This window comes from Protopterus annectens, chromosome 4.part0 (genome assembly GCF_019279795.1).
Source record: "Protopterus annectens isolate FY-2018-M chromosome 4.part0, PAN1.0, whole genome shotgun sequence".
NCBI lineage: Eukaryota > Metazoa > Chordata > Ceratodontiformes > Protopteridae > Protopterus > Protopterus annectens.
This window is the reverse complement of record NC_056733.1, coordinates 623,149,080-623,169,938: the sequence shown is the minus strand read 5'-3', so window position 1 is coordinate 623,169,938 and position 20,859 is coordinate 623,149,080. Positions and strand designations below refer to the sequence as shown.

Genomic DNA, 20,859 nt, shown 5'->3' with positions numbered 1-20,859 from the left:
GATAAGAAGATAATTATCCCAGTCTATACATCAATAGTAAGGGCATCATAAAGTCATTCTCCCAGTCTGCACATTGATGGGCACAGCTGGAACATTGCATCTCCATGGCACAGACTGAAGAGATAAGAAGATAATTATCCCAGTCTATACATCAACAGTAAGGGCATCATAAAGTCATTCTCCCAGTCTGTACATTGATGGGCACAGCTGGAACACTGCATCTCCATGGCACAGACTGAAGAGATAAGAAGATAATTATCCCAGTCTATACATCAACAGTAAGGGCATCATAAAGTCATTCTCCCAGTCTGTACATTGATGGGCACAGCTGGAACACTGCATCTCCATGGCACAGACTGAAGAGATAAGAAGATAATTATCACAGTCTATACATCAACAGTAAGGGCATCATAAAGTCATTCTCCCAGTCTGTACATTGATGGGCACAGCTGGAACACTGCATCTCCATGGCACAGACTGAAGAGATAAGAAGATAATTATCACAGTCTATACATCAATAGTAAGGGCACAACTGCAGCACTGTGGTCAGTTCTGGAGAGCACACATGTAGAGAGAAATGGAACTGCTAGAGAAGGGGCAGAGGAAGGCTACAAAGACTGGGGTAGGAGACAAAAGGCAGGACATATGAATTGAGGAAAGAATGAAAGGAAGGACATAAGCTGGGTACGCAAAACAATTCACGGGATTTTAAAGGAGAAATCTGAAAAATGAAGGGCAAGGGAGATGTGGGAGTAGGCAAGCTCCCCAAACAGAAGGAACACACAGACATTGAGGAAATTACTACTTCCCCATTATATGGTAGAAAGTAAATCAGCAGAGGTATCTGAGGAATGCATACCATAGATGGTGTAAAAAGGGGAGTTGTGAGGGGGCATGGTACAGTTAGGGAGACCAGACAGACTACCAGGCTGCCTTCTGAATGTATTTTTAAACAACTCACATTTATATAAGCAAGCATCCATCTACTCAGCTCGCATGCTTATATAAGGATGTAACCATGCAAACTTACCTTGATAGACAGAGCGTACAAGTGGTTCAGCATTACATGGTTGGGTTCGGGAAGCAACGCAGGATCACACTGCAGGGGAAACAACTCATTAGTTAGCTGGAACATTTTTCAGCTGCAACACATAGTGCTACTGACTTTTGAAAACACTACAAATACACACACAGCTAAAACCGTATTGGAACAAAATGCACTCGATATAATTTTAATGGAGACACATTTGCTTTTACTCAATCAGAACACATATGCTTAAAAAATAATATATGTTTTCTCTCTTTCTTCTGATACAGGTACACTTTGCTCTTCTCAATGATCTATTCTTGGACAGTGTCATTTCAGCTCTGGATTCTTTGGGACTTCAGATTCTTCATTGTATATTGCAGCAATACTGTATAGTTGTGCGGTTGGTGTACTGCGGCCCTGCTGCTCGGCTATAAAGCATTGTATAGTCTACAGCTCTGCTGTACAGACATAAGGCTGATGCACTGCATCTCTACTGCACACTGCAGTAAGTAGTCAGATAAAGGAGTGTGCATAGCAAGGTTTAGTGCTATGATCTGCTGCAAGGACAGTGTACTAGAAATAGTTATGCACAGCTGCAAGGCTAGGGTGCTGTGGCCCTAGACAAGAGACACAATGCAGTTCTATTAGCCAACTAAAAAAATAACACACTGTAGAATTTCTCCATTTCAGTTTTTCTGAATTTATAATACATGAATATAGTGTGCATGAGGAGTAATGCTTTGGCTCTAGATCAAACTACTTTAACAATGGTTATAAGCTCTTCCTTACATGCCTAAGGCTGTGTGGATCACTTGACTTGGGAAGGTCCAGTTAATCATGCTGGTAGCATACACAAGCTAACCTCAACTTTTTGTGTCAATGAGAAAACTACACGTCTGCAAGTCTTCAGAATACTTTTCTTAATTTTGTGATAGCCTCACTTAATCCAGCCATCCATGTTTCAAAAGTATGGTCAGGATTACTTCAGTATAATTAAGTGCATCATGCATTAAAACAGCCTTCTACCCAATGAACCAACAGCCAACAACTTTCCTGCTTTCTGGCTAAATACTACCAACACCACAAAAAGGAAAAACACAGAAATACAAACAAAATATTAAGGCACACCAACAATTAAACTACAATAAAAATATACACATTCACTCCCTAAGAGAAAAACAAATTAAATACTTAATACATATCTCCTTGCAGCGGTAGCATTGTCGCCTCACAGCAAGAGGTTCTCCCGTCCGATTCTGGGCTGGAGGGCCTTCTGTGTGGAGCCTGCATGTCTTCCCTGCAGTCAAGTGGAGTTCGAAAGACATGCGTAAATGGGCGTGCCTTCGTTGAAGGTTGAGCGTCGGGCTGGCACCTCTGCACCGCAAAAAAAAAATCTACTGCCAATCATTAGCAGACCGGAGTTCCACTGTGGCAAACCCTAACCGGGAAAAGCCAAAAGAAGAAGAAGAATACATATCTCCTTGTACAATGGCCATTGGGGGAGATGGGTGACATTCACCACCATGGGAGACAGTGCATGTCACTTAATACTTCTCAAACCAGGGCAATAATGAGATCATTATTCATATACTTGTAAATGGAACCAGTGACTGTGAAAAGAGCTGTCAGGGTGATGAATAAGTTATGATACCACAGTGTTCATCTCAAAGGGGGCTATAACTATTTATGCATTTAAACAGTTTGTACAGTACTATTCTCCTCAATTTTAGCTCATCAAGGCTAGTACTCAGACTGCCCATATATTCCTGAACCCTTCAGTATTCTATACATGTTATACAACAGTTTCTACTTTGCAAGTTTCTTTTGTAATTAACATTCATCAACACTGCACAAACACAGTCAAGTTCCAAACTCCAATGCACCAACCTGAAAAAATAACCACAGTCCAGAGAATTTAATTATTTATTTACTATTTGTTCACCAGGTAAGGTGGGGTAGTCCACTGACCTTTTTCACCCATGCTCTGGGCTCAGAGAGCAGCAGTACACATGACAAAATAGACTAAGCATAGAAACAAACGCAAAGTTAGGAAAAAATAAGTTATAGCATACAAAGTTTAAGTGCTAGTAGATTGGTAATAAACAAAGAGTTATCAACAAGTGCTAACTCATTAGTAAAAAAACAAGAAAGTTATAAGCAATAGTTATTCACATATACACAAAAGGAAAACATCAGATAATACCTAGAGTGGCAAATAAGGATTCAGGTACAAAGACATTGATATGCCTAGTACTGATAGTACGAACTGTTATCTGGTATTAACCACTGTCCCAACAGCAGGTACACTGGGTTGCCTTAAGAAAGTGGTCTGCATGTTTACAGTGATCAAGCGTATTTTGGGTTTTTACTTCTGTGGGAACGTAGTCCCAACTGGCAGGACCTAGTCTACAGTATGCTATTTCCCCAGTAGAAGTTTTAAAGTGTTAGAGGTGAGGGAAAGCTGGTCATTTTGGGAGTTTCTCAATGTGTAATTTTGTTGTCTTAATAATAGCGCTGTTTGCAGAGGGGAGCAGTAGCTCAATTTTAAGATTCTGAAAGGTACAGTGCTGAGATGAAAGGTGGACTTGTATGTCCCCAATGTCTCCAACTGGTTTCATTAAGAAGGTTGCTGTAATGCACAGCAGGATGTGCTGGAATACTGAATATCAAGATTTTGTTTTGTGATTTGTAATATCTGAGTATTGCAAGAGGAATATGGAGCCAGCAAAGATAAACAGTACTCACATTTTGGAAGTAGAAACATTTATGTTAATGGCAGTACAGCCAATAGATGAAAAACAGTGTGCGATTTTGTAGCAGAGTTTTGTTTTAGCTGCATGAAAGCCTTACAGGTGAATGATGGGTCAAGTGTTAGTACAAGGCATTTCTGCTCCAAGACACTGGAATGGTGTTGCCTTGGTTTTCCTTTAACAGAAGATTAGGGGTGGAGTGACATCACTTTCTGGGTAGTTACAAAGACCATTACATATTGGGTTTTCTAGAGTTAAGAGTTTATTATCCACAGAACATCTATACAGGTTGGTGAAATTTAGTAATTTAGGTCCGAATATTTTGGTAGATGTAGAAGTTAAAGCAGAAGATTGCTAATGAACAAAGAAGAGCAGGTAGCCTAACACAGAGTCTCGGAGGACTCTTGTGTGAAGTGCTGCAATAACATGGAATAGGTAGATTTGGAACCATGCTATTATCTTAACCCTGAAGTTTAGTTGTTGTAGTTTATTACACAGCAGCTTGTGATTGCCAATTTCAAAAGCTCTGGTCATATCAACAAATAAGCCAGCAGTAATGATCTCATAATTCTCATACTTGCAAATGGAGGCAGTGACTGTGAAAACAGCTGTAAGGGCGCTGAATGAAATGCAGCACCACACTATTCACCTCAAACAGGATTATAACTATTTATGTGCTTCAACAGTTGTTTGTATAGTAATCTTTCAAAGATTTTTGTAATGGGAAAGCAGTTGATACTGGTCGGTAGTCCTTACGGTCATTCGGGGACATCATTTTTAGACTGGGATTACCATAGTGTGCTTAAAAAAAGAAAAGGAATTGGGCCAGCTGTGAGGGAAGGGTTAAAGAAGAACAAGAGGGTTGGTGACTTTCTCTTGCAAGCATGAGGCAAGTTGGATAAGGCTTACTAAACTCAGATCCTGAGTAGTTCAACTTTAATAGCAGTGCTTCAGCTTCTTTAACTGAGATGTGAGAAAAGTGGAAGCTGACAAAGAGTGATTCTAGACGCCAACATTGTTTGGGACAGTGGGTTTTGTGTGATTGAGAGCAGGCAGAGTGAGCCTCAAAACTATCAGGCATATCCAAAAGAAGACAAAGGTTTGGTTATTAAGTAGAAAATACATTATTAATGCTTAGGAAGTCAGTAATGGCATCTGTTGATTGCTTTACTTCTTTTCTAAACAGCTATAGTTTATTAAAATAACAATTTCTTTTTCTCTAAGATGCAAGGCCTTTGTAGCTTTTGTGGCTGTTCTTGTGGACTTCCTTATGTTAGGTTGAGGAAATTTTGATGGACTTTAACATTAGATGGGTCTTGTTTCTAAGCATAATTTCTAGACTTTATTTGGCCTTTCATATATTCAAAATGTTTTATTCAAATTTATATATCACCTTATCTTGATGGGAATGTCACTCTTCCATCTCTAAGTTATTGTTTTCTTTCTTGATATCAGAAAGCAGCAAAACGTGTTCTTGTCAATCTCCTATCATGTAAACATCTGACAAGAGACTCAGTTCAATCCTATTATGCCACATAATATAACAAAATATGTTTAAAGGTCTCTCAAGATAACCTAATTTCATAAAGCACCATATAAACATCTCCAGCAGATATACACTACTCCTGGACAAATTCTGTCAAGTGTGTGTGTGTGTGTGTGTGTGTGTGTGTAGGGATTTCCAAGATGGCTGCACACTGACCAACAGCTTAATATCAGCTCTTCCAGTGTGAAAAAAATGAGAAATAAGAGCTAATAATTCTGCCAGCTTAATAAAAAATCAGTTACTGACTAGTACGTACATTGCCTGGATGCCAGCAAATAAGAAATTTAGAGAACATGAAATAAATTCAACTAAAAAAGGTAAAGAGAAAGCCTTGAATGGGAATAATCCTGCAGCTGTTCGGCAAAAAGCAGTTCAAGCTCCAGCTTTGGTACAAAAGATGGCTTCCAGTAATTCAGAGGAAAAAATAAATCAAATGTACTCAGAGCTGATTAAAATACATAAAACACTGAATGAGTATATCAATTCAAATAGCACAAGGCTACAAAATAGAAGTTGTTTTAGCTAGGTATTCAGATAAACTGATAAAACTGCAAAAATCACAGGCTGAAATAAAGAAAATGCTTGTTGACTGACATTTCTGAAAAAGACCTGTTTCAAAAATGGTAAAGTTAGAAAACAGAACAAGCACAGAAAACCTTGAAATTTTCTGCTCTACCAGAGAAAGCACAAGGAACAAACTGTATTCATTTTAAGGCAGCATAAATAAGCAAATGGACTGGTATTCCACAACAGAATTTGTTAAAGGAAGGGGAACATCCAGTGTATGCTCCAAACCTGGTCATGTGAAAGCAGCCAAGACCTGTATTAATAAAGGCACAATCATACAACCAGAAAGAGTTGATCCTGATAAAAATGTGGCAGAAAGGCAAAGTATTAAAAATTGGAGACAGTAGAGTATTTGTGAAAAATGACTACTGACTATACACCAGGCAGAAAAGAACAACTTTATCCCAGTAACAGGGAATGTTGAAAAGCAGGTGTGAGATTCAAGCTGCTGCACCAACTCTCTTCAGAATATTTTTTTCCTGGAGGATCAAGACAGTTTTTGATGCAGAACAAACTAAGGAGGAAATACAAAAGTTTATCCAACAAAAGGTGAGCCAACACACAGAAGGGGACCCTGCTTCTCATTCTTCTGACAATACAGCTAATAGAAAGACTTTGCTTTGCCACAGTGAAACCTTTTCCAATGTTCCAAAGGAAAATGCTTGCGAGATGGAAAAAAGTACAGAAGAACTGGGAGCATCCTGAACTTGAACTCAAGTCTGGTGTTGGGAGATAGACATGAACTGGAAGACAGCAATTAGTGTAAATCGGAGCACAGGCTTTAATATGCGCTTTAGGATGGGTAACCTTAATTTTAGGTTGGGTAATGCTTGTGGGTGCAGCTGTCAACTTGGGACAACTTGGGGCAACTGTTCCTATTAGGAGAGTTAAACTTCATTTTTTGAAGTCGCACATAATTTTGCGTGTTTGTTCTAAGTTAATAAGTTATGGGGGTGTTCTGAAAATATATTTAGTTTTTTTGTTGAGGGTTTTCATTAAAACAAAAAATATTACAAAATGTGATGTAGGTTTAAATGGAGATGACAAGAAACAACTGCACAAAATATAAACCTGCCAAACATTACTGTGTACAAGTAACACAAAAGTTGGAAACACACGTTCAAAAAAAACTGTCATGTGTAACAGGTGGGAACAATAACTTCTTACCACAGTGGCTATGCTATCCATATTATTTTGGAACATAAATGGCCTTACAGATATAGACAAAAATGTAAGAGTATCATGTTAAAAAATGCACTACATTATGCATTATATCACTGAATTACATTAAGAAATGTAGTGCAAATAGCAGTGCAGCAGCAGACACATATGAAAAGAAATCAGAATACAAATTTGATAACGGAAGGATTTGGGGATGTATTTTCAGCAGAATATCAAGGACAAAGGAAAAGGGGAGTAATTATACTAATTGCTAGAGGAGTTCCAATAATGACAGTAGAGAAAAAAAAAGATAATTATAGATTTCATGGTAGTAAAGGGCTAATGGCAAGGGAGGAGGATTATACTGACATGTATTTATATTCCACCAAAAAGTGCTATTATGAAGCTCAAGAAAAATTTGGGAGAAATAATTAGCTTTCACCAGAGAATATAATTTATGGGTGAGGACTTGAACTTGATTTTCAACAATGAGGATGTATCTGGAGGACCTAGAAGGGAAAATATAAAAGAGGGGAGATTTCTGAAGAAATGTATAAAAATATTTGGTATGAAATATGTGAATTCAGTAGTAGGAACTCGGACAGGATTTACATATTATTCTCCAAAGTACAAAAAACTGAGCTAGACTAGACAGAAATTATATTTCACACAAATCTGTGCATTTAATTGAAATCTTCAACTTGCATCTGATATTTATTACAGAGCATGCCCTAATAAAAACTAGAATAAAAAAATAACAGATAACAAAGCAAAAATGAGTCACTGGCCCTTTCCCAATGACCTGTTAAAAACAGAGGAATTTGAAAAAAATGGGTGGTGAAAATTATTCAAAAGTTATTAGGGAAGGTAGATTTTTTTCAAAAGTTACAGCTAGTGAGTGGGTTAAAATAAAAATGGAGTTTAAAAAATAGGGTAAATATAAAGGAGAGAGAGATGGTCAAATAGTAATAGGGATTATTTAGAGGGGCTGACAAAGATTAAAGTATTACAGAATAATGGGACTCGCACACAACAAGAGAAGAACATCTGCAGAGTGCTAAAGAAAAAATAAGGGAGCATCTGGGTAATATGCGTTTGGAAAAATTGCTGTTAGGCAATTGTTTTGTGATAACTCCACAGGGCAAAAATCTTTTTTTAAATACTTTTACTGAATTATCACTTAAGACATAGGCAAACACACATTTACGTACATGAAAACAAATCATATTAACATGTTTCAAATTACAATTATACATTATATATATATATATATATATATATATATATATATATATATATATATATATTTTTTTTTTTTTGCATGCGTGAAATGCCTTCGCTGAAGGTTGGGCGTCAGGCTGGCAACTCGGCACCATAAAAATCTACTGCCAATCATTAGCGGACCGGAGTTCTGCTGTGGCGACCCCTAACCGGGAAAAGACAAACAACAACATATATTTTTTTTGCATAAATATCAATCCAACATTACATAAATTTTTCAATACCTGCCCTCCCTTAACTCTCACTCCTCCAAAATATTCTGCATGTATATTGTTCCCACAGTTTCCATTTTTTTTCTATGTAATTTGCTCCTCCCGTTTCTAAAGAGACTGATGCCAGTTTTTTTACCGTTTCAATATTCAGTACAATCATCTTAGAAAAACAACAAACAAACAACGAATGACAAGACAGAGGAACTCTCTGTTAGAAATGAACAGAGAATTTATTAAACGCTTTCGGCCAATTAATACCAGCCTTCTTCAGACTACAGTAATTCAAAAAGACAGTCATATGACCCCATTTAAACACCCTTAGCTGACGTAATCAATTAACAACCTAAACCCCCCCTTTAAACTCAAAACTAATATATATATATATATATATATATATATATATATATATATTATTACTCTAAGATAATTCAATTAAAATAAATGTATAAAAAATGTTCAAGAAAATATAAATACCTCACAACGGTTAGCTGCACTTTTTGACTACACTGGATCTGGAAATTCATGTTTTATCAGCCGTGGAACTGCACTTTTCTTGTTTTTTACCTGTACAGTTAAGGGCTGCCAAGTTGTAATTTGTTTATTGTCCACTAGATGGTGATAGCATACCATTTTAATGCAAACAAGTACAAGCATTAACATACATACATATACAAAAAAATTTTTCAATTTAAAATGGTTTTTTAGAATATATACAGAATTGATATTAAGGACATTAAGTATATGTTTTTTATAATTTAATAAATTTAAAGTAGTTTGTATTCTCAAACGTTTTTTCACTTTTAAAAAGTTTTATAATTTCTAACAGCACTGATTGTGAATAATGGTTTAATGATGAGTCATTTTTAATTAATATAATTGATTTGATTAAACTAACCAATTAGTTTATGTATATAAGGTGTGTGTATTTTAAGGAATTTGTATTTGAATTTTGATTTCTGACGAAGATACTCGAAAACGTACTTTTTGTTATACAAGCGTTATATTAAACCAACAGTTTTTAACCTTTCTTGTGGTTACGTGTCATATAGTTCAATTGAACTGTTTGGATTATAACAATTTGGTCTCACACCCTCATTTGGACTTCCAGAGTGAACTTTTGTGTGGTTTACCTGTACAGTTATTTAAAAACATTCTGATTCACCTATCATACACTTTCAACTTTAACACACTGGAAATTGATACATCATCAATAAGAAAGACTGGGAAAAGCTGATGCATGCAAGAACAACATCTACCACAACTCACATTGCTCTAAAATAAGATTCCAAGGTCCCCCCTAGAGTTTATTGGCACTTGTTTCAAAACTATAAATTTAAAAATATGATTATGAAATTCTTTAATACGTTTAGCTAATGCACTCATTTCCTTTGCTATTTGGATGTCATCATTATGTTCACAGATATGCTGCTTGAGCAAATGCTCAGTTTTACCCACATAATAAGCTGCACACGAGCAACACTTAGCAGCATAAACCAAAAACGAGGTGTAGGCACACGAAACCAACCAGTAATTCGGAAAAAAGTGCCCAGGTCCGCTTGCAAGTAACCACACAGTTTTATTGCACATAAAAACCAGTCACTTGTTAAAGTGATACAACTCAGCAAATCTCATCGGATAGCAAAAACGTTCAGAAAGATAGCAGCAAAACCACTAATAATACATAAAAGCGAATCTTGAATAGCAACAGCAGCTGCCATCAAACAACAAAAGACTTCATCAGACAACATTAAAAACTCAAAAAATAACACATTTAAAAACTGGTTAAAACTTTTAAGTTAAAATTTTTTTTTTCAAACACACCTTTTGTTTTCAATACTATTCATCAATTCATGAATACATTCCTTCATGTGAATGTTCAGTGCATAAAGTGCTTAATGCTAAAAAGATTAATGTTAAAACTTTGTTATTAAAACTCTATTTGTTCTTAAAAAACTTACTAAATAAATTTATAAAACATATTACACATTAAAAAAAAAAAAAATAAGAAAAACTATTTAAATAAACTTTCTTTTTTTAAAAATATAAGTAGACACTAGTTAAGTAAGAAGAATATGACAGAATTAGAAGATACAGGAGATCCACAGTGTGCAATTGTCATTAGTGTCCCTTACATGGATTTATATTTAATTTATTGTCTTATTTTTTTTTTAGGGATGTATTGTTATTATTAATTAATATCCTAATCCTCTGGCCACTTTTGGCAACCAGGTATCTAACCTCCTTTATTTCTCTATTTCCCCTAATTTCTTCCCATTATCCTCCTAGCTTCAGGTATAATAGGTAATTTTTACTGATAATACATATCAGTACATTCAGTTATGCATATGTCATGTCTTTAACTACCATTTGTACCCTTTTGTTCAGAATTCATAATAATCAGATTGCTCTTTCAGTTATCTACATCTCTCAGTACAGATTACAACAAAAATATTATTCTCACCCCCTACTTTCTGTACACTATATAAACTATTATTTCCTTCTTTTCTTTTACTTCCTATTATCAATATATATCTATCAATATATCAACACTGTCTATCAATTATGTTAGCAGGCTTTACATTGACACTACCTCCTTTTGTACCTTCTATTTTCTTTTTTTATTTCTTCCTAGAAGTTTATTTTATATTTCTTTCAGATTTATCTCCTATATTATTTTTCATTCTCAATACTATCTTGATCTTTTTTTTAGTTATCTTACATCAATGTCCGTTAAAGAACTAATTTTTTAAGTAAATTTATTAAAGTAACTCTTTAATTTTGCATTCTTTTTAATTATTTTATTGCTAAACTCTTCATCTGGTTTCTCTGCTATTGCACAAACCATTTCTCTGTTAGTTTAAATTGGTTTTTGGTTTGTTAAGGTTGAATCTATCCAGTCTTCAATCTATCAGTCTTTTCTTTCTTCTTTCTTTTAACCTTTTCCTTAACCATTCTTCTGGATAACCGTTCTGATTGATGAAAACAATAAACAAAAGTCCAGTCAGTCTATTGGTCATTAAGTCCCTAGGGAAAATTGTCCTTTGACTATGTTCTTTTTGACTGTTTTATACTGTAATATGGGTATGCATATTATGAATTGTAAGTAACAGCTTACCTACCTGGATGCTAATTTTTGTATAATTCAATTTTGTATAATTCAAATTTGCCTGCTAATAGTATAGGTTGCTAATAGTATATGTGAACCTGATGTTTTTATAAGTGCAAATAAATATTGGGCATGATTTCTATCAATTGTAAAAAATATCTTCTATACCTCATGGATATATCCAAAAAAATTAATACACAATTAGAATGTGTTTGGACTGGATTTTATGAGCTTTTGCTTTCCTGAGTGTGATATGACTGCTCTAACCAGATTATTTAGGGGATAGTTTAAAATGTGGAAATTTTCCGCTTTCTGTTAGATACCCCCAACATGTTTGATAATTATTTCCCATACAACACAATAAAATTGATTTTTTGGACATAGGAAAAAATTTTACTTAAAAATAACATTTATTCCAAATAAAATTCCAAAAAATTTACCTTCTAAAAATGAAAATATTTAAGTCTCAATATAGATACACTGTGAACACTTGAGGGCTAATGAACTCTGTATATCTCTTGTGGATATTAGGCGTTTAGTATTAGTTTTTAAAATATTTTTTATTTAAACGTTGATTTTTAAAATTTTTTAATTTATTTTTATTTATAAATATTTTTAAATTTTTTGTTTATATATTGTTGATTGCCTAACTTTGGACTTAGCAGCATAAACCACCCCTTTTGTTTGGCAGGAATAACAACCAGAAACAAATACTCTTAGTACCCAAAAATACTTGATCACATTCCAAGACAGAACTACATTGGCTACACATACCACACTTCCTCATCTTTTGTACAGTTTGCATGTTAAATAACGACAGACTACCACACCAGTCTTTTAAATTATTATCACATCTTAATACAAAATTAGGGGCATTACCCAGCTTTTCTGCCAATGTTCTATCTGGTCTTATAAATGCCATAATTTGTTTACTATTCATATTGAATGTTGAAATAAATGCATTATCTGCACTATGTGGTACATTACTCATACTGTGTCATAGTGCCCTGATATCTTGTAACTCTTCTTCTCCCAAGATGCCCACACTATCTGTGTGTAATGCACAACTATCTATACCATTATTGTCAAGGCTATTTTCACAGCCAACATTTTGGGAAAGTATCGCTAAATATTGTCCTGATAATCTCTTCTTAATCGCTTCAAATTTTATACCATTCATCATAACCTCAAGGTACCCTCTATTTTTAAACATACTTCCAATAAAGTGGCATTTATCAAGAAAATCTACCAAGCCTGTGACCATTCTAGTCACTCTTACCATCTGTCCTTTTATCACACCTTTTTTCATGTGATAGGGATGGTTGCTAGAAAAATGCAGGTATTTATTAGAATAAGTTTTCTTTCTAAATATTCTTGCTTTTAAGCCTACATCAGACTTCATTAGCTGACATCCAAATATGCCATACAGGTAGAACTTGTTTGATATGAGAATCTCAAAAAATCAGTGCTAGCATTTATAAAATCCATAAGAACTGAAATCTCTTCAGCAGGTCCTCCCCATGCAATAAATAAATCATCTAGGAATCGGGCATACATTCTAACATGTTTAAAGAAATCACTCTTAAACAAGTAACTCGGCTTCCACACCAACATCATAACATTTGCATACAATGGACTACACGGTGAACTAATAACACCACCTGTTATCTGTTTAAAACAATGACCATCATAATATATAATTATTGCACAATACCATTTCCATTAGATGTGACTGAGTATTAATCCTATCCTAAGCAATATGAACATAATGAGTAAAAAATTCAGTAAACCACTCCATTCCAATTTCATGCTGAATACAAGTAAAAAAAGGTCCTTCACATCAACTGTTAATAAGGTCCCATCCAAAAAAGGCCTCAACTGATTACATTTTGATAGAAAATCCCAGGAGTCACGACAAGGATGTTTTACAGATAACAAACATTCTTTTAACTGCTGGTCAATAAATTTTGCAATAAAATAGGTCTCAGAACAGGTGCCATCAACAATAGGATGAAGAGGTGGATTACTAAGGTCTTTATGTAGTTTTGGCACACCAAAAATAGTAGGTAATTTTGGTGCACTTGTTTGTCTTTCGGCTTTTCCCAGTTAGGGGTCGCCACAGCGCAACTCCGGTCCGCTAATGATTGGCAGTTGGTTTTTATGGTGTTGAGTTGCCAGCCCGATGCCCAACTTTCAACGAAGGCACGCCCATTCAACGCATGTCTTTCGAACGCCCACTCGACCGCGGGGAGGACATGCAGACTCCACACAGAAGGCACTCCCAACCCAAGCCGAGAATTGAACGGGAGAACCTCTTGCTGTGAGGCAACAATGCCACCCCTGCACCACCGCGGAAGTCATTACTCATAAATTTAAATTCATCCACCATCAACTGGCCCTGTGTCACCACCTGCTTCTGTAAGGCCCTTTTGTAGAATATCCACATCATTTGGGGATTCAATAATGGCTCCCAGTATGCAGTCATCTGTGAACTTTGTTAGCCAGAGTCCCTTAGTGTTGGCCTGTACTTCAGAGAAGTAGATGCCAAACAACAGCGGTCCCAGGACTGAACCCTGAGGTACTCCACTTGTCTGGAGCTGGACTTGGAGTCGGCTACTTTTACAGTCTGGGTTCTGTCAGTAAGCCAGTTGGCAACCCATCGAGTGACGTAGGGATTTATGCCCAGCTTAGTAAGTTTATCTATGATTCCAGAGTAGGGGATGGTGTCGAAGGCTTTGGCGAGGTCCAGATAGGCTGTGTGGACTGCCTTACCCTCGTTCACTGCTCTGGAGACTGATTTGAAGAAGTCAATCAGGCTCAGGAGAGAGACAAGATCAGCCCTTCACGAACCCAAACTGGGTGGGGTCCAGTGTTTGAAGGTTGCCAATGTCTTTGTTTATAAGTTCCATGATAATGCGTTCCATGCCCTTGCAGATCAGGTTCGTCAGACTAATGGGACGGTAGTTCCCGGGATCCAAGGTGGATCCCCCCCTTATGGAGTGGGATAACTGTAGCTGTGCACCACTCAGTGGGCACAAAGCCTGAGGTGAGGCTATGATTAAATATGACACATAGGTGAGGTGCCAGTTCATTTTGTAGTTCATGTAGTACACAGCCCGGGATTAGTTTTGGAGAGTGCGGTTTCTACCTGTGTGGCCATGATTACCGGAATTTGGCAATCGTTTGATATTGAGATGGGCCCTTTAGGGGGTGAGGGGGGGGTGAAGTTGGCACTAAATTGATCTGCCAGGATGTTGGCAATATCCTTGGGATCAGTATATTTAATGCCATTCTGTTGTAGCTCAGAGCAGATCTGAGCATTGCCATTTAGATTCTTGACATAACTATAGAATGCCTTGTGGTTGTCTTTGGAATCTTTGGCAATTTTATTTTCGTAACAAGCTTTGGAGGATTTTATGAGGGATCTCAGCTATTTACTGAGGCAGGTTAATGAATGAAGACAAAAGGTACACAACGCATACCCTAACCTGACCAAAGCTTTTGACACAATTCCCCAGTCCGCCATAGCAGAATTCCCCAGTCCGCCATAGCAGAAAAGCTAAAGAGCAGACTTTACCATGTCTAGGCAATTCAGATATCCCAGCTCAAAAACATTATTTCCTTAGTTACACCAACTTGCTTACCCAACATTTCTGTCAAGAGTACTCTTTAGGGTTAAAATCCACCAAAGCCATGTTTGAGGCTAAACTAGCTACCTAAGCCAAAGACTATCACAAGGCATTTTTTTAGTTATATTCGTGATCTCAAAAGAACAAGGCAGCAGTGACTGAGCTAACTGTAAATTTTACCTACACTGTGGTTGAAAATATGGCTATTCTACTAGCCGATAAATTTAGCTCTAACCTTACCCCCTCTTTCCCCTCTGCCTGTTCTTCAATACATGTATGAAACTGGTTCACCTCCAGCTGTCACACAAAACCAAGTCTTAAAAGTGCTATCAAAAGCTAAAAATACTGCATTGTTGGGTCCTGACAATATCCCTGGATGCATCTTAAATAGCATGATTTAGCCACACCCCTAACAACACTGTTCAATCTCAGCCTCCATGCAGATTTTGTGCAAAATGAATGGATAAATAGTTATTTCCCTGACGCACGCAATTACAGACCCATAAATCTGACCAGTCTTATATGCAAAGTCATGGAAAGACTTATCATGGAATTAACCAATCAGAACATAGGAACCTCCAAACACTAGAACTGTCTCAGTCTGGATTCATCAAGGGCTGGTCATGCTTACTCAACCTTGTGGATTTTTTTAAAAGGTTACCAAAGCAATGAATGAAGACAAAAGGGTACACACCGCATACCTTGACCTGACCAGAGCTTTTGACACAATTCCCCAGTCAGCCATAGCAGAAAAGCTAAATAAACTGGGAATAAACCCTTAAATAATTTACTGAATTGACAACTGGCTGACATACAGGATGCAGATAATCAAAATAGGGTTAGTTACCTCCACAGAGAAACCAGTGCAGTTCCCCAAGGTTCTGTGGTGGGACCTATCCAGTTTGGTATCTACTTTTCTGAAGTAAAAGCAAATACCAAAGGTTCTGGATGAGTAAGTTTGCAGATGACTGCAAGTTAGGAGCAGTCATTGAATCCCCAAATGATTTAGCCATTCTGCTGGAAGGTTTGCCTCATATAAATAACTAGTGTCAACATCATAGTCTGAAAACAAAAAATGCTATCTGTTTTGCTCATTTCCCACCTTTTCCTATACTGGAATAGTCCAGATCCCAGACTTGCTGGTTTCAGGACTTAATTTTCTGTTTCTGAGTTGTCCAGACCTTGTTGTGGTAGTGGGAAGTCTTTCTCCTTATCAGTGAGAGTGGTAAGCATTGACTATCGCAAGAGGAGTTGTTTCCAGCTCTGAAATTGAACCTTATTGGCTGTTTTGGGCTAATTCCTATCCCTTTCAACTTTCTGAGTTAAAAAACAGTATTTGCATGAGTCTGAGCATCACGCAGCACTGTTTAGCTAGGGTTAAACTATTCCCAGCACCATAATGTCTGCTCTTCAAGAGAACTAGCCAGTTTCTTAGTTTTAGCACTTGAATCTTCTTCTTCAAGTTCAGCACTTGTTCAGAACTTGTTGTAAGGACTAAATAAGCTACAAATTATTACAGCACTCAACCTTCCTCACTTGTTGAGAGGAAAACAGGTTTTATTCAGGCATGTCCAAGGGTCAGCTCCCAGTGTTTTCTCCTGTCTACCTGATGAATCTGGGCATCTTGGGGCAATGTAGCAATTGCCTCATGTACACAGACAGCCCTCTCCTCTTACCACCCACCACTACAACCTGTGAGAGATGCACTTATCTAGCCAAACTGGAGGCAAAACTCTCTCCAACCAAGACTGAACTTGACAGTCAAAAGGAGAAGGTAAACACTTGCACCACATCACACTCATCACATAGTCCCACTAAACCTAAACCACAAAAATCCACACAGAGAAACACAAAAATATTTGCTGAGACTATCAAAAAAGTACAGTTGTGTACCTACCATAAATGTAGATGTTCGAGTGTATTCACTGTTGCAGTCATTACTCTTGGGTTATCCTGCTGGCAGGCTACCCACAGTCGGCCTGGATTCCAAAGTCTTGGTCCGGTGTCGGTTGCTATCGCCTCTTCCCTGACGTCAGTGCGCCAGGGGTATAAAAGATGCAGCCGACGCCATTTTCTTCAATTTTTCTTGCCCCAAATGTCAGGTGCCCCCAAAAGGGTAGGCTAAATATATTATGCAAATAAACATACATGCAGTAAAGAAACATTTCCTTCATCTACAAGCAAATACACCACATAGGTTGTACAGAATAGAGAAGTACAGATGAACCCCAGCAAAAGAAAGGGGGACGGAGGGAGGGTAACCTGGACTGCAACAGTGAATACACTCGAACATCTACATTTATGGTAGGTACACAACTGTACTATGTTCGTGTTTCACTGTTGCAGTCATTACTCTTGGGTTGAATCCCAAAGCTGAGAATGGGTGGCTGAGCTAAATAGGGTGAGGAGAGGCTATGAGGCCCTGCAGCACTGCAGTGGCAAAGCCTGCTCTGGATTTAGAGTAACGAGGTAAGTGGTAGTGCTTTGTAAAAGTGTGCACTGAACTCCAAGTTGCAGCCTCTAAGATGTCTTTGGTTGGTACTCCTCTGAGGAAGGCTGCTGAAGTGGCTGCTGCTCTGGTAGAATGAGGCCTAATGCCCTTAGGCACTGATATGCCATGCTGAGAATAGCAGAAACGGATGCAATGACCTATCTATTTAGAAATAGTCTTATTTGAGATATCCTTTCCTTGTGATCCTGCAGCATATGACACTAAAAGTTGCTCAGTCTTTCTGAAAGCTTTACTTCTGTCCAAGTAGAAGCGTAGCTGCCTGTGTATGTCCAAAGAGTGCAGAATTTTCTCACCCTTGTTCTCTTATGTTTTTAGCCCCTCTGAGGTACTGCCTTATTAAAGGATGAGAAAAGATAGCAGGTTCCATATTGTAATGCGCTGAAATGGCAGAGGCATGAATCTTAATTGAAGAAAAGGAAAGGCCTTTGTCCAGCATCTCAATTAGGTATTGTAAAATCTGAGGAATATTTGGTACATACGTGTCAATGCCTTGTTCTTGGTTCCAAGCACAGAATCTCTTCCATTTTTCTGCATAAGATTTTCTGGTACAGGGCCTCCTGGCCTCCAAGATAACATCCATAACAGCTTTTGAAAGAGTAGTGTTCTGAATGGCTACATTATCCGCCACGCTGCCAGATTTAAGGTCCGGAGTTGACTGTGCAGGATCTGATTGTTTTGTTGGGTCAGCAAGTGGGAAGTTTGAGGCAATATCCATGCTGGGCCTTGAGACAAGCTCTTTAGGATTAGGTACCAGTGCTGGCGTGGCCAGTCTGGTGCAATCAGTATCATTTTTGGCTTCTCTTGTCTGACCTTTAGGAGTACCTTGGGAAGGAGAGGCAGTGGAGGAAAGGCATATACTGTTAGGTTTTTCCAGCTGAAGGATAGGGCGTCCACTCTCCATGCTTATTTGTGATAGATCCTTGTGCAAAATCTCTTTAATTGGCAGTTGTGAGGGGAGGCAAATAGATCTATGTCTGGGCATCCCCATTTCCTTGTTATCATGCTGAAGACTTGTGGACCCAGTTTCCACTCGTGAGGATCCATGAGGTTTCTGCTTAGTTCGTCCGCCAGAGTATTTGTTTTTCCTGGCAGGAATTGTGCTTGCAGGTGAACTTGGTAAATTAATGCTGAGTCTCACAAGGTCATTGCTTGTCTGTAGAGGGGGTAGGAATGTGTGCCTCCCTGCTTGTTTATGTACCACATGACTGTAGTATTGTCTGTCTTTATCAGTAACTGTCCTGGATGAAGTAGGTCCTTGAAAGCTGTCAGGACATTCTGAACAGCTAGCATCTCTTTTTGATTGATATGAAGATGCATCTGGCTTGCAGGCCATGTGCCCTGAATACATTTTCCTGCCATATGGGCCCCCAGGCATAATCTGATGCATCTGTTGTCAGTGTCTGTCTGGCTGTGGGTAAAATGAATGGCAGACCCTTGTTGTGGTGACAGGCCTGTGCCCACCATCGAAACTACTGTTGCAGGCAGGGAATAAGGGTAATTACTGTCACCAGGCTGTGGCAATGCTGAGTCCAAACACTTTTTAGATACCATTGTAGTTTCCTCATATGCAATCTGGCATATGGAATTAGTAGAATGCAGGATGCCATGAAGCCCAAGGCCTGCAGGATTTTCCTTGCAGATAACTGGGTCTTTGTTGCCAACTGTTTGAAGTAAGAAGTCAGTTGCCTTTGTTTGTCTGGCGTGAGATAAGCCATCTGGGCAGTTGTATTTAAGCTTGCACCCAGGAATATTATCTCTTGAGAGGGTACTAGTTTTGATTTCTTTTCGTTTACTGTGTACCCTAGGCAAATTAGTAATCTTTTTACAAATGCCAGATGCTTTAGAATAATGTCTTTGTTCTCTGCTTGAATAAGGCAGTCGTCCAAGTAGGGATATATCTGAATTCCTCTTTGTCTGCAAAACGCAATTACTGGTGCCAGGCATTTTGTGAAGACCCTGGGTGCAGTAGATAAGCCAAAGGGCAGTGCAGAGAATTGGTAGTGCATTGAGCCAGCTATGAATCTGAGGTATCTTCTGCAAGATTGTCTGATTGGGACATGCAGGTATGCCTCTTTTAGGTCCAAAGTTACGAGCCAAGCCTTCTTGCCCAGCATGGGCAGTAGCTGCCGTAGAGTCAACATCTTGAATTTTGGAACCTCCAGAAACGTGTTTAGTATAGACAGCTCCAGTATTGGTCTCCAAGTTTTGTCCTTTCTGGGCAACAAGAAAAGTTTAGAGTAAAATCCTTGTCCCTGCTCTTGTTGTGGTACTTGCTGAATGGCCCTTATGTCCATGAGGGCTGTAATTTGCTTTTGTGCCTCTGACCACTGATTGTGTGGCAGGTATGGCATACCTTTTGCCCTTGGTAGGGTATGAAAATGGAACCTGTAGCCCTGGGACATTATGTTCAAGACCCATTTGTCCTGGGTAATCTTTTGCCACTTTTGTGAAAAAAGTGCTAGTTTTCCCCCTAAGGGGGCTGCCAAAAGAAAAGTGCTTGGATCTGGCAGAGGAAAGTCATTGGGACTGTTTCCTGTAAGGTTGTGATTTGTCTTCTCCACTTTTGGAGGTAGGAGCACCCCATTGTTTAGGCCTGTATGAGCCTTGGGGCTGAGATCTGCCTCTGGGACGTCTGTATCTGCCTCTTTGTGGCCTGTCTGACACTGGAAAGGACCAATTTTTGGAAGGCCAGTTCCTGCTAAATCTGGATGGCTGTACCTGTAAAAAATCCTTAATTGTCTGCATGGATTTCGCTTTATCCTCCATTTTCTTCAACACCTCTTCTGCTTTAGCAACAAACAAGGTATCATGTTGTAATGGGGCATCTAATAAATTTGCTTTAACATGATCAGGTAGATTCTGTTCCTTTAACCAAGCATGCTTTCTAATAACAGAACCTGTAACAGCGGCCCTGCAAGAGGCCTCCAGTGAATCATAACCACATTGCAAAGTATGCTTTCCCACTTGTTCAGTTGCATGCAATAAATCCTGCATTTCCTTGTTCTCTGAACATTCAGAATTTGTCACCATTTTCTGTTTATGTAGGGACATTAAGTATTGCTGAT

The 20,859-nt window shown here is 38.1% G+C and overlaps 1 protein-coding gene across 2 annotated transcripts in view; it reads right to left on the bottom strand.

The window, feature by feature from the left end:
• The window catches only part of PRKAB1 (protein kinase AMP-activated non-catalytic subunit beta 1), a 526,130-nt gene that overhangs the window by 180,575 nt on the left and 324,696 nt on the right, over positions 1 to 20,859 (bottom strand). For both annotated transcript variants that reach the window (XM_044068580.1, XM_044068581.1), the window contains exon 7: positions 1,031 to 1,099. In XM_044068580.1, coding sequence (XP_043924515.1) covers positions 1,031 to 1,099 — 69 coding nt within the window. The remainder of the gene's footprint in view (positions 1 to 1,030; positions 1,100 to 20,859) is intronic.